Source organism: Ammospiza nelsoni, chromosome 8 (assembly GCF_027579445.1).
Source record: "Ammospiza nelsoni isolate bAmmNel1 chromosome 8, bAmmNel1.pri, whole genome shotgun sequence".
Taxonomy (NCBI): domain Eukaryota; kingdom Metazoa; phylum Chordata; class Aves; order Passeriformes; family Passerellidae; genus Ammospiza; species Ammospiza nelsoni.
Window position 1 is genome coordinate 7,943,749 of NC_080640.1, and position 12,115 is coordinate 7,955,863.

At 44.8% G+C, this 12,115-nt stretch overlaps 1 protein-coding gene and 1 long non-coding RNA gene across 3 annotated transcripts in view; one reads left to right on the top strand and one right to left on the bottom strand.

Annotated features, from left to right (window-relative positions):
- FHIP2A (FHF complex subunit HOOK interacting protein 2A) overlaps positions 1 to 6,342 on the bottom strand; it is a 33,908-nt gene extending 27,566 nt beyond the window's left edge. For both annotated transcript variants that reach the window (XM_059476725.1, XM_059476724.1), the window contains exon 1: positions 6,154 to 6,342. In XM_059476725.1, coding sequence (XP_059332708.1) covers positions 6,154 to 6,198 — 45 coding nt within the window. In that variant the 5' untranslated portion in view covers positions 6,199 to 6,342. The remainder of the gene's footprint in view (positions 1 to 6,153) is intronic.
- On the top strand, positions 6,074 to 10,010 carry LOC132075948 (uncharacterized). The gene is made up of 4 exons (XR_009418856.1): positions 6,074 to 6,274; positions 7,827 to 7,923; positions 8,332 to 8,470; positions 9,863 to 10,010. It is a non-coding gene; the product is annotated as an uncharacterized LOC132075948 (long non-coding RNA).
- Positions 10,011 to 12,115: the final 2,105 nt, after the last annotated feature.

The window sequence follows — 12,115 nt, forward strand, 5'->3', positions numbered from 1 at the left end:
GTGGTGCTTGGCAACTATCTCTGCCTCCATCCTGGGTGGAAATGTGCCCTTGGAAATGGCAACCCAGAAATCAAACTGACAGTGCTTATCCTCTCCTTGACAGGCTGTGCACTCACTGAGTCCCATGGCTGGGCACTCAGAGCAGCACATGAGCACAGCAGCTACCACCGAGTATCTGAACACCCCACCCTGCACAAAACCAGCTTATTTGGCTGTGACACTTACTAGGTTATTGAAATTCAGAAGAATAACCAAACAAACTGAAGACTGAGCATATGATATTGTGTATCATGCTCTGTATGTCACACTAGCTGCACTTGATGTGTATTTTAAGCAATGTAATGATCCTTTCTAGAAAAAAAAAAAAAGCTGTATCAAACTCTCAATGCCAGCTGATGAATAACCCAGGGACAACTTTTGAGGAATACAGGCCTCCCAGACCACTCTATTTCCAAAGTAACACATGATAGATAACATTAAAGATTTATCCTTGGCTGATGTGATTTTCCTCTCCACTTCTTCTCGTCTCATCTGCCTCAAGATGAATTTAGTGCCTCTGAGCAGTGCCAGGAAAAGGATTTCACTTCTCAGCACTGTCAATAATTTATCCACCATGGGAGAGAACTGTGGATATAGACATTCTCCCTCCCAACAAATGCCTCTAGGGACTCTTCACAGAGGTGAAAAAATAATTCAGGGACAGGTCCTGCCCTTTCAAATTAAAACACCCAGTGATTTCAGAGCCTTCTCTGATCAGGACTGCAAGCCAGACATGGCAGAGATAACATTAGCATGTTTGTGTACCTGGGCAGTGCAGCCTATTGGGAACACACCATCAGCACTGACACCAACTGGAGATGTAACCCCAACAAAATTATTTTGAGGTAGGGGTTTACTGATCAAAAAACCCAACAAAAACCCACAAGTAAACAAGCAAACAAACAAACATAAATAGAGCAAAAAAACCCCCCAAGCAATCCTCCTAACTTAGTTATTTAGACACGAAAGCAAGGTCAAGACCAAGACCAAGATCCCAGCTCATTTGTATACAAAGCCAAGCACTGGAAAGCATCAGGAACCTGTAACACTTGGCTGACATGCTTTAACCCTACTAGGACAGGTAGTACTAGTATGAGGTTATAGTTCCTATTTTAGGATGAATCATTAGCTATCAGCTGAGATGGAATACATGTTACAGCTGCCAGCCTCAATAACCACTTTATGGTGTAAGTACTTGTATGGAGATTCTGAAACAAACCACAATTCCTTGTGAAGGCCATGAATTCCTGCTACTTGTCTAATCTGAAGGAGTTACTTTAAAAATGCAGTTATTTCTCCCTGTTACATCACCTGCCTAGGCCACAGTGCTAATAACACCAAGGTTGTGGGTTTGATCCCAGTATGGGCCATTCATTTAAGAATTGAACTTGATGGTCCCTGTGGGTCCCTTCCAACACACAATATTCTGTGACTCTGTAATTAATCCTCATGTAATTAAGCATGTTCTTAGTGATTCCTAATCTCAAATGGAGTTCTCCTTCGCTGGGGAAAAAAACACAACATAATCTTCAAGGCTGCAGTGTAGATGTTGGTATATGAAATAGCTAAAATTCACTGAACAGCACTGAACTGCAGCCCACTGGAGCAGGCATTGATTAGCAAGATCTTCCATCTGGTGCCCAGCTCCAGCAGTTGGGCTTCCTGGGAGTGAGCTGAACCTAACACATGCTGCCTTATTCTTCTGGTGATAATATGTAACAAATAATCAAAGCTCACTCCTTTCAGGAAAAGTGCTATTCTCAGGAGAGCTACAGATCATTGACCAGATGTACAGTCTGCTCATGACAAAACCTGCCCAAAATACAATTCCACATTGTTTTCCAAAGCATACAGAATTTGTGTTTAGGCAGGAAAAAAATAACATAAAGAGCAAAGAAACTTATGTATATTCAGTATTTAATCCTCAGATCCTCAAATCTTTTGTGCATGTAAAAATCATTGTCACATTTTTCATGTACACTTTTCAGAAGTGCAATTCAATACTGGAAAGGATGGAAACATCAGAAGCTGGTGATATGCTTCAATATCTTTAGGGCAAATTCACAAAGGAAAGAGAACACTGTATAAAAAAATAACAGGTACTGTCTGGTCAGATGCCAGAGTAAAAAAAAGAGTAGAAAACTGGGTCAAAGAGAAAGGAAGGGGAAGTGCGTGCACACTGCCCTGACTGACACAGTCACTTGATGTTTTTCTTCACTCTTACTACTGTACCAGTGTGAATGGTCTGAGAGAACATGTGAAAAAGGAATAATGCTTCAAGGTTTACTCAATCTTCAGTTGATGAAAGCACAGAGTTTATAATGGCCACTGCTCTCACATATAAAATTAAGACTGAACATGCTTGCAAGTCATGCATTAAATTTTGTCATCCAATTTGTTAATAGCACAACATTAAAACAACAAGTAATGTAAGGTCATTACATCCAATAAAGTGGGTTCAAGAGGAATAAATTCTGTTCTAATCAGTTATGCAGGTCATGGTTTTGGAGCACTGCCTGCACCAAGTGACTTGGTTTCTTTCAAAGCTGAGTTTTGCTTCACAAGCTACTTGAAGGTATGGTAATGCACCAGTGTCAGAGAGACAGTGGAACAACAGGCTGGTAGAGAGGGGGTGCTGAGAATCTGCAGCAGACACCAAAATCTGCATTCATTCCATTGCATGGTACAAAACATATTCCTGTTTGACAGTAAATTGCAAAATTCAGGCCAACAAAAATTATATTTTTCCTGCAAGGTACACAGCTCAAGAACATCCCTTGAACTGACTACTGAGGTTGAAACATCCAAAAGCCCAAATCAAACACAAATGAAAGTCCTTTGAACACTGAGTAGCCACTTCACAGACAAGCTATTTTGTCTAGGGAAACATGAGTGAAAAGCACAAGATAAGAGCAAAATAAGTCTAACTTGCTGCTTTGTTATTGTATACTACATTTTGTTGTTGCTGACAATGTAGTGCTCATGGACAGCCCTTTGGGATGAAAGGATATCAGAAATGCATAGCAAAGAGAAAACATCTTGAGGACAAGCCATATATAAACTGTCACAGATTTGATAATATGAACCCCATGAAGCAACAGCATTTGTATTCTGCCCTGAAGTAACAGAACAAATTCAGCAGTCCTATCCACCATTCTCACTAATACATCCAACACATCCAACTGAATTTAAGGATGCTCTGTTGGCAGGGTAACACAGTGGTTCTTGCTCATCTGGATGCTGCAGAGAAATCCAAAAAGAGAAAAGTAACTAAAATATAGGCAGGACTGACATTAGATAAGAGGTGGCAAATTCAATGGTAATGAAAATCGGGAATATGGTTTCAAACACTTGGGCAATTTAGCCAGAAATTACTGAAAGTTTTGAGTTATTCAAAGAGAATCACAGGATCATAGACAGGTTTGGGTTGGAAGGGACCTTAAAAGACCACCTGGCTCCAACCCCACTGCCATGGGCAGGACATTTTCTACTACATTTCTACATTTGGCCATGGTGTTTTATGCCCCAAACAGGCTAATCTTGAACACCACCACAACCTATCTGGGGAAAAACCTTGGAAAGGGAACACCACAGCAAAAAGCAACTGATCCCTTATGCTTGCCTCAAGCACAGTCCTGTCACAAGGGCAGTCAGTCCAAGAGTGATACACTGACAAGTCAAAGGCAAATACTGCCATGTCTATCAGACTGCCAACCTTTGGAGCTCCTGTCAGAGTTCAGAGGTATGGCACACTGAGGGTAAGATAACAACGATTATCTAAGAGCACAGGAACCCTTACTGTCTAAATGCACTCTCTGAAGCCTGCAGGCCTGGGGGCCCTGAGGCAGGGCAGGAGCATTACAGAAGTGATGTGCAGGAGAAAGGACAGGGCAGAAGGGCTACCCAGACCTTTCTGATTTAAGGAAGTCCCACCCATGAAAGCTAAACCCAGGCTCTTAAAGTATATTCAAGTGTCCAGCTCAGCTGAAAACTCTACAGTTGCAACTCTACCTACTCTGGGGTAGGCACCCAAAACTTTTGAGAACTGATACCTTAATTACTAGTTCTGATGCTGATATTCAGGGTTAAGAATCCAATTGAGGCTGCCCACGTTACACTTGCTCCCTAGCAAAAACAGCAAGGAAAAAATGATGCTCCAAATTCTCTTGGTTCTGAAAACAGGCAGCAACAAAGTGGACTGAGCTAATATTTAGTATTTACAACAGTTGTTGTAAACAACTTCCCCATAGCAAAGCTAAGCAGATCACACCTTATTACCACAGGGAGAATGAAACAACTTAAAGCCACATACAGCCACCAAAGTGGTGAAAAATTTATATTTCTCTGTTCTGTCTTTGTATTAGTGGGTCAAACTTATAAAGAAACACTCTTAGTATCTTCCTGCTTTTGCAATTCCATGTTTCATTCCTGGTACTTGTCACAATCCGGTAAATGCATTAGTGCAGGATTTATCAGGAGATCCACCAGGGTGGTGGTAGCAGGATGAGGCAATTCTAAAAGGGACACCAGAGTTGAGCAAGGAGAAACAGCACGTTGTTGGACAGCACTCACTTGCAAAATGATGGTATCAATATACTTCTGTATTTTCATTTGGATTTTTTTACTCAAAAAGGAGTGTCTAGTCCCTACTATCTCTACTCTTCTCCTGTTCCATTCAGCCCATTTGTTTTTCCTATTTTTTACTGTATCTCAACTAAATGCAGGTCTTTTTGTTCATTTTCTGCACACATCAATAACGTAACACTCTCCTAATAATAACTTCTGTTAGATCTCTTGAATTGGTAGGCCTGAAAGAATACCTTCTCCTCCACTCCTGCACCTCTCAGTCATCCATTTATTCCTGTTATTCAAAATGTGGCACAGCTCACCACAACAAACTTTCTCTAGTCAGGCAGGCAATAATTTCTGTTTCCTCTCCAATGAAAGCACTGTCTATTGAAGGCATTCATGTGGTCTGAATGTTTTCAAGTAAAATGTTTCATCATTATTTAAAACATTTCCTTCCAAATGCCACTACACCATTAAAAAAGCAAACTAGGAACCTGCAATTAATGAATACATGCTTGAGTTTTCAACCTGAATACTCCTGCAGAACTACAGGCTCATATAAAGACAGGCATATGCTCAAGTGCAGCATCGAAGCATACATTAATGTACAAAGGCTGCCCCTCAGATGAGGCAGGATTTGGCATGCAGGCTCTTATTTCAATTACTTGGATTTGGCCTGCAGGCTCTTTTTTCAACCATTTTAACATTTCTTTCTTCAACACATTCCACCCTCACTTCAGTACTTCCCTGTCGATTTTTATCACCTCTTCACACTCAAGTCTGGGTGTGCTGGTTTACTGGGAGAGGCGCTGAAAGGCAGGGAATTACCACCAAGACCCCGCCTCAGTGAACAGCAGAAATAAATGGTGTGGTCAGGCAGTGCCGAACGCGGCCTTCAGCAATGGCAGCTCGCGAACAGGCCCCGTTTCCTCAGCCCAGGGAACCCCGGCAAACCTGACCCCCAGGCACAAATACAAAATAAACCAGGGAGGGAAAGCGGCGCTTTGAAACTGACAACATCCTGCAAAAGCAGGGTGACGGCGACTATTGTCTGCCGGTCACGACGTGATGGAAACGCCGGGGAGTTTCCTGATTCCTCTCCTTTATTGTCCGTCTCGCTGGAAAAGCCGGGCAACGGCCGGGTGAGGACCGGGCCAGGGCTGCCCTCAGGCCTGGCGTGTGGCACCGCGGCCGGCAGTGCCCGGCGGTGACAGCCAGAGGCTGTGCCGGGGCCGCCCGGGCTGCAGCCGCTCCCTCCTCCCCGGCAGCCCCGGCTACCCCGGCTCTCCAGGGCCGCGCTGGGGCGATTCCTTCCCTTCCCGTGCTCCCTCCGGGGCCCGCCCGGGCAGCTCGGCCTCCGCCTCCTCAGCCCGCGGGAGAGCCGAGCCAGGAGCGGATGCTCGCCCTGCGGGGCCCCGCCGGCAGCAGCGCCGGGGGGCAGCCGGGAAGCGGCGCCGGGCCCGGTCCGAGCCCCCGGCCCGCGTTCGGTGCTAGGCCCCGATCGCATCCCCGGCGTGGCGTGGCCGGGCCCGCCGGCGGCCTTACCGCCTCCACGGCGTGCTGCAGGATGGAGGTGAACTTGGAGAACATCCTGTCCCGCGACTGCAGCAGCCGCTGCCGGGAGGACCTCGAGAGCTCCTCGATCCGCCGCCGCCGCCGCTCCAGGGTGAGGGCTGCATGCGGGGGACTGGCCGCGGGGATCGGGCGGGCGGGCGCCGGCGCTGCCTCTCGCTCCCCGGCGGACACCGTGGCACTGACACCGCCGGCTGCGCGGCGGCGGCTGCCGAGGCTCCGGGTGTCCTGCAGGGGCCGCCACCCCCGCACGCCGCTCGGCCCGGCTCTGCCCGCCCCGCTCCGCTCCGCCCGGCCCCGGGCGCTGCCAGCCGGGAGCGCCGCGTTCCGGCCCGGCCGGGCCGCTTGTGCTGCCCCGGGCTGCGGGCGGCGCGGGACGCGGGCAGGGCGCGACAGTGCCGGGCTGCGAGCGGGCCGCTGCTGGGCCCCGAGCTAGCTCCGCTTCTGCGGGCAACTCCGGGCAGGGAAATGAATCCCAGTCACACAGTCACTTGGATTGGAAAGACCTCTGAGATCATCGAGTCCAACCTTCGACCTTACACCACCGCGTCACCAGACCATGACACTGAGTACCATGTCCGGTTTTTCCTTAAACACCTCCAGGGTGCTGAGTCCACCACCTCTCTGGGCAGTCCATTCCAATGTCTTATCACTCTCTGTGTGAAGAAATTCTTCCTAATGGCTAACCCAAACCTCCCCTGTCACAGCTCAAAACTGTGTCGTCTTCTGCTGCTGGTTGCCTGGGAGCAGAGTCTGAGCCCCACCTGGCTACAACCTTCTGCCAGGGAACTAGAGAGAATGATAAAGTCCTCCATGAACCTCCTTTTGAGCAGGCTAAACAGCCCCTATGCCCTCAGCCGCTCCTCACAGGACACGCGCTCCAGACCCTTCCCCAGTTTCTTTGCCCTTCTCTGGACTAATTCCCGCACCTCAATGTCCTTCCTGAACTGAGGAGCCTAGAACTGGACACAGCACTCGAGTGTGGCCTCAGTAGTACTCAGTGTAGAAGGACAGTCACTTCCCTGGTCCTGCTATTCCTGGCCACACTATTCCTGAGAGAGGCCAGGATGTCTTGCTCACCTGGGCACACACTGTCTAGGGCGAGGGGAAGGGGTGCTCACCTCCACAGTCCCTGTGTCTGAGGCTGCCATCAGACTTCACAAAGGTCTCTGGAGTCCCTCAGAATCATGAGGCTGGGGAGATGGGCTGCCCTACCCTCCTCCTGGCATGGCATGGATATGGAGCAACCCTGGCATGTATGGCAAAGGGCCAAGCTTGCTGTCTGCTGAGACATTTTGGGTCTGCCATCATCCACAGGGACGATGAGATCCTCAAGGATCACAAAGCAGTGTGAGGGTGGTAAGCTCAGAAAGTCAATGACAAGCTGTGGAATCACCATCCCTGAAAGTGTGCAGAAAATGAGTGGATGTGGCACTTTGGTTTAGTGGTTATTGTGGCATTAGGTCAAAGCTTGGACGTGACAATCTGGAAGGTCATTTCCACATGTAAATGATCCTGTCTTGCTGCTGCTGGATGAGAGGCTGGTGATGGGGATGGCATGGTCCTTGCAGGGTACCACAGATGAAAGGGCTTGTGGCAATGTGCACATCGTTCATTTCACTGTTTGTGGTGTTTTTCCCACACAGAGAGAAGAAGACAGAGAGCTTTATTTCACCTCCAAATCAAATACTTCAGAGAAAAAGACCATCCCTCCCATTTTCTGGCACCACAGGAAAAGCAGAGGTAAAGTGGGGTGAGCGGAAGTGATAGCTGTAGCTGGCAAAGCATGATGATGTTTTGGGAAAATGTTTGGACACTGGGCAAATTGACATAGGAGAACAGGATTGCTTTGGCAATGCGTAGCAAGGGGAAATGTTGGGAAGGTGATAGATCAGTATGGGAAAGGGAGGAGATCCTGTAGTACCAAATTAAGGAAAGCTTCCACATTAATTTTTGGAGAGGAATGAACACCAGCTTCCTCATATGCTAGGAGCATGCAGAGAGAGATGAATCAAAAGACAGGACAAAACTACTATTTAACTGCTGTTCTTTAAATTGTGTCATCTGGGTCGTCTTACTGATGATATTGTGATGAATTCTTGCTAATGATTCGGCTGTACTGATTACTATTACTACCCCTGTGCTTTGCAGGCATGGAGAGCTGCAGCCCAAATACTCTATGGAAGTAAATACTAATTGTATGTGGACACCTTTATTGCAGTTGTTAAAGAGCAGAGCTATTTCCTTCTCAAAATCCAGGAGTTCCAGTATGTCAGTATCAATTTAAAAGGTAATTATGTTGGGTTTTTAAAATCTATTTGTCAACTTATATTCAATAGATGTTCATAAGAAATGTAAATTTCCTATGTGGGTAGCCATATGATGAAACATCTCTGTGTTTAGGTGATTATTATCTGGACAGGTGCTGCATTTGGAAGGTGCCTGCATATCTGTGTCTAAGAGAATGTGGTCATTTAAGGTGCTTTTGCAATCTGTTTTTTCCTGCAGAAATGTCTTTTAAATGTGCTTGGGCTGTCTCATCTCCAAGCAGCAGAATGAATAAAGAAACAGTAAGATATCATAAAGATATAAAAGGAGACAGTTTTATCACTGTGAGAGTATTCCTAATCGTACTTAACAATTTATGAAATCATAAATCACAGAATCACAGATGGTGAGGTAAAACTTTGTAATGCTTGAGGGCCTCTTATTATTCCAAGAGTGACTAATGTATATAAACGCATTATTTATTTAAACAGAACAGTTCATTGTGGTTGAAATTAAGATTTTGGTTGTAAAACTGACTTCTTATTATGATTTCTCAATGTGAAATGCCTTGCAGTAAAGGAAAAAAAAAAAGAAAATATTACATGTAAATTACTTTTCCTAAGCCTATTAAACAAATTGAATCTCTGCATGTAACCCTGCATTTACCAACCAGTAGATTGGGCCTGAATTCATAGCCATAGTGCAGAATCCAGTCTTTGGTGCTTATATGTCTTGCAAAATTATTTTTGAGTGATCTTTTAATGTAGTCTCTAATTTCTCAACCATATGTATGTATTTCTCACTGCTGGGAATATTGGATAAATACGGGCAACCAATAGTAATGAAATCACTGGAAACTAATGGAAGAATTATCTCAGCAGTGTCAGTGCAGAAGAACTCAGTTGAGGTTACATTTTGTTTGGGTTCTTGTTCTCATTTGTGAGGATTCAGTTGGAGATGCTGCAATTATGGATGGGCTACCAGTGTCATGTCATGTGCAACAACACATCTTCACCTGTTCATGCTTGATGTTGTTTCCACTGAAATAAACACTATTAAGTACTTATTTTAATAAGTTCTGTTTTGGTACCCTTGAGAGCACAGTTCTGCTGGCTTGCGTTTTTTTGGGGTTTTTTTTTGACAAGGTAGTTCTTTTTTTGAAAAGTATATGCAGTGAGTTAGTGTTTTGCTGGAATGTGAGAAGTGAAAGTGTGAAAGTGAGGCTGTTCTAATTGATAGAGCTTTTGGAAACTTTTTCCTTTCTCACAAATTAATGAAATTGTCTAGATTAAATCAATTTAGATGGTGTGTGACAGTGAGATAATGTGCTGGCCTTTTTATCTGAAAATCTCTCTGCTATTTGGATTGATGGCACCAGGCCAGTGTCTAATGGATGCATTTGTCTGCATTACAGAAGAAGTTCCTGCAGTCTGGACTTTTGCTTCAGAGAGCCTGAAGATTTGTTAAATTTTTTTACCCTAGATGAAAATTTTCCTATTAGTGCTATGTCAAATACCTGTTGATATTCTTTGCAGGATTTTAGTGTGTTTGTAATAATCAGATTGACATCTATGTTTTCAGTGTCTACTTGGATGAAATAAAGAATGAAGATTAAGTGGTTCAGCATGATCTTTACTTTTGAGGAGGGCTAAGGAGATATTTACCATCATTTTCAGACCTTTCTGATGCTGGGCTTTACTACAGAAAGGATACATCCACACTGAGGAGCAGGCAGTGGAATTGAAGTCATTTTCTGTCAGGAATTTTCTGGTTCTGTGCTCTCAGCTGTGTGCTTTTGCCCTAAAATACTGGGAAAAAAAATCGAGTGGTCTACCTGATATAAATTGCTTCCCTCAATCTTTCATCTGAGTACTTGCAGAGATGGAAGTCTGGAAGCCAGAATCTGTGTGTGTTTCAGGGGAGAATTTAGGTGCTTAGCCTTGACCCTACTAAGGGATTTCTGAGTCATTTTCAGATCAGCTCTGACTGCATTGTTTGTTTTTTAATGCATAATAAGATTTCATTGTTACTTACATCTTTGGATTAAGGACTATAATCTGTTGATCCCTAAAATTTCATCAGATAATCTGTTTAATCATAAGCAAAAGCTGATCTTGATAGTCCATATGAGTTATGCAAATTAAATCAGGCACATTACTACCATGTACAGAAGCTTTGTACCAAGTATAGAAGCTTTCAGCAGAGCTCTCTTTCTCATTAGTCCACAATTAAAAGTAGGTTTTTGTCATACTTTAAATTCGCATATCTTTGTCCTGAGGTATAATTGAAATCTCTCATGGAGCCTGACATTAAATGTTGGCACTGTAAAACATCTTAATTTTGAAGCAAGTGTCTGAAATATTTATGATCCACTCGGTAGTGGCTTCGTGATTAATTTTAAATTATTGATTGTCAGTTGTGGGTTTCTCTGGGTCTGAACTGAAGGCACTTGAGACAATGGTTCATGTTCAGACTCAGGTGTTTATTATTTGTTATCAGTAAAACAGTCTCACTACTGTGAGTTAGCAGCTTTTCTTTAGAAGCCACAAAATGGCCAACAATCTCTTGTTCCAAGGTCTTTTAAGACTAAACTATCCAATTAAGAGCTGACACTTAGATTATTTTTCCTTTTAACCCAATAACTGATCCCACAATAGCCTGCAATGCAGACTTTTCTGCCCAATTACAGAGTGCCACCCAAACCCATGAAGAAGGAAGGAGCATGAAGAAGAAACCCAGGACAACACCCTGTGCCCTCCATCTCCCTTCCATCCACAACATACTAAAAATCCCAAAACCTCAATTTCTCACCAAGTGATACACCAACACTACTCTCTATAATCTATTGCACACTTTTGTGTATTCTAGTCTATCTTGAAGTCTAGGAAATTTTCTCCATGAATGGTGGGCAAACTCAGTGCTCCCCTGGGGGTCAGGGCACCCCAGAGCAGACAGAGAAATATTCCCGGTGCTCTGGGCTTCCACAATTGATAGCACAATTACCTCGGCAGGTGAACTAGTGCCACAAACTCTAGTGCCACAAGGCGCTCCATCGTTCCCTGTGCACGGACTCTGATGGGACAATTCCAGCGCTGTTCCCAGGTGTGACAGCGGGAAGAGGCCGCTGCCTCCGCCAGTCCCAGCTCTCGGCAGCAGAGGGCGCAGCGGACCGGCCTTCACTCCTGCGACAGTAGGCGGGTTCAGAGCGAATCCCTCGCAGTATTTTTTTCGGGAAAAGATATCCCTGTGTATCGCGTAGAGAAGGAATTGGTTTGCCAGCCAGTAGTGTTATCTCTGGGATTTAACTGCTGCGTAGTACTTGTCTTGCAGAAGCTTTGGTTGCTACACCCGACGGCCCAATGTCTTAGCAGCTCACTTGTCCTCAGATGATGATATTTGAAGCTACAGGACTGTTTGAGTTTACAAAGACATTGGCTACTCCCTGTGGCTCTCACATCCCACGTGATATTTGTGTCATTTTCAGTAGAACTAAACCTCAATGAATTTAAGAAGGGTTCTGTATTTAAAGACTGGCCCTTCTTGACAGCTAGCTGAATTATCCTGTGGTACTCAGAGGGGAGAGTGACTATGAATATCACTATTGCATTATTTTACCTGTGGGTGAGGGTAGAGGAAGAACCTGAACAGTTCCTGGTAGAATTTCATG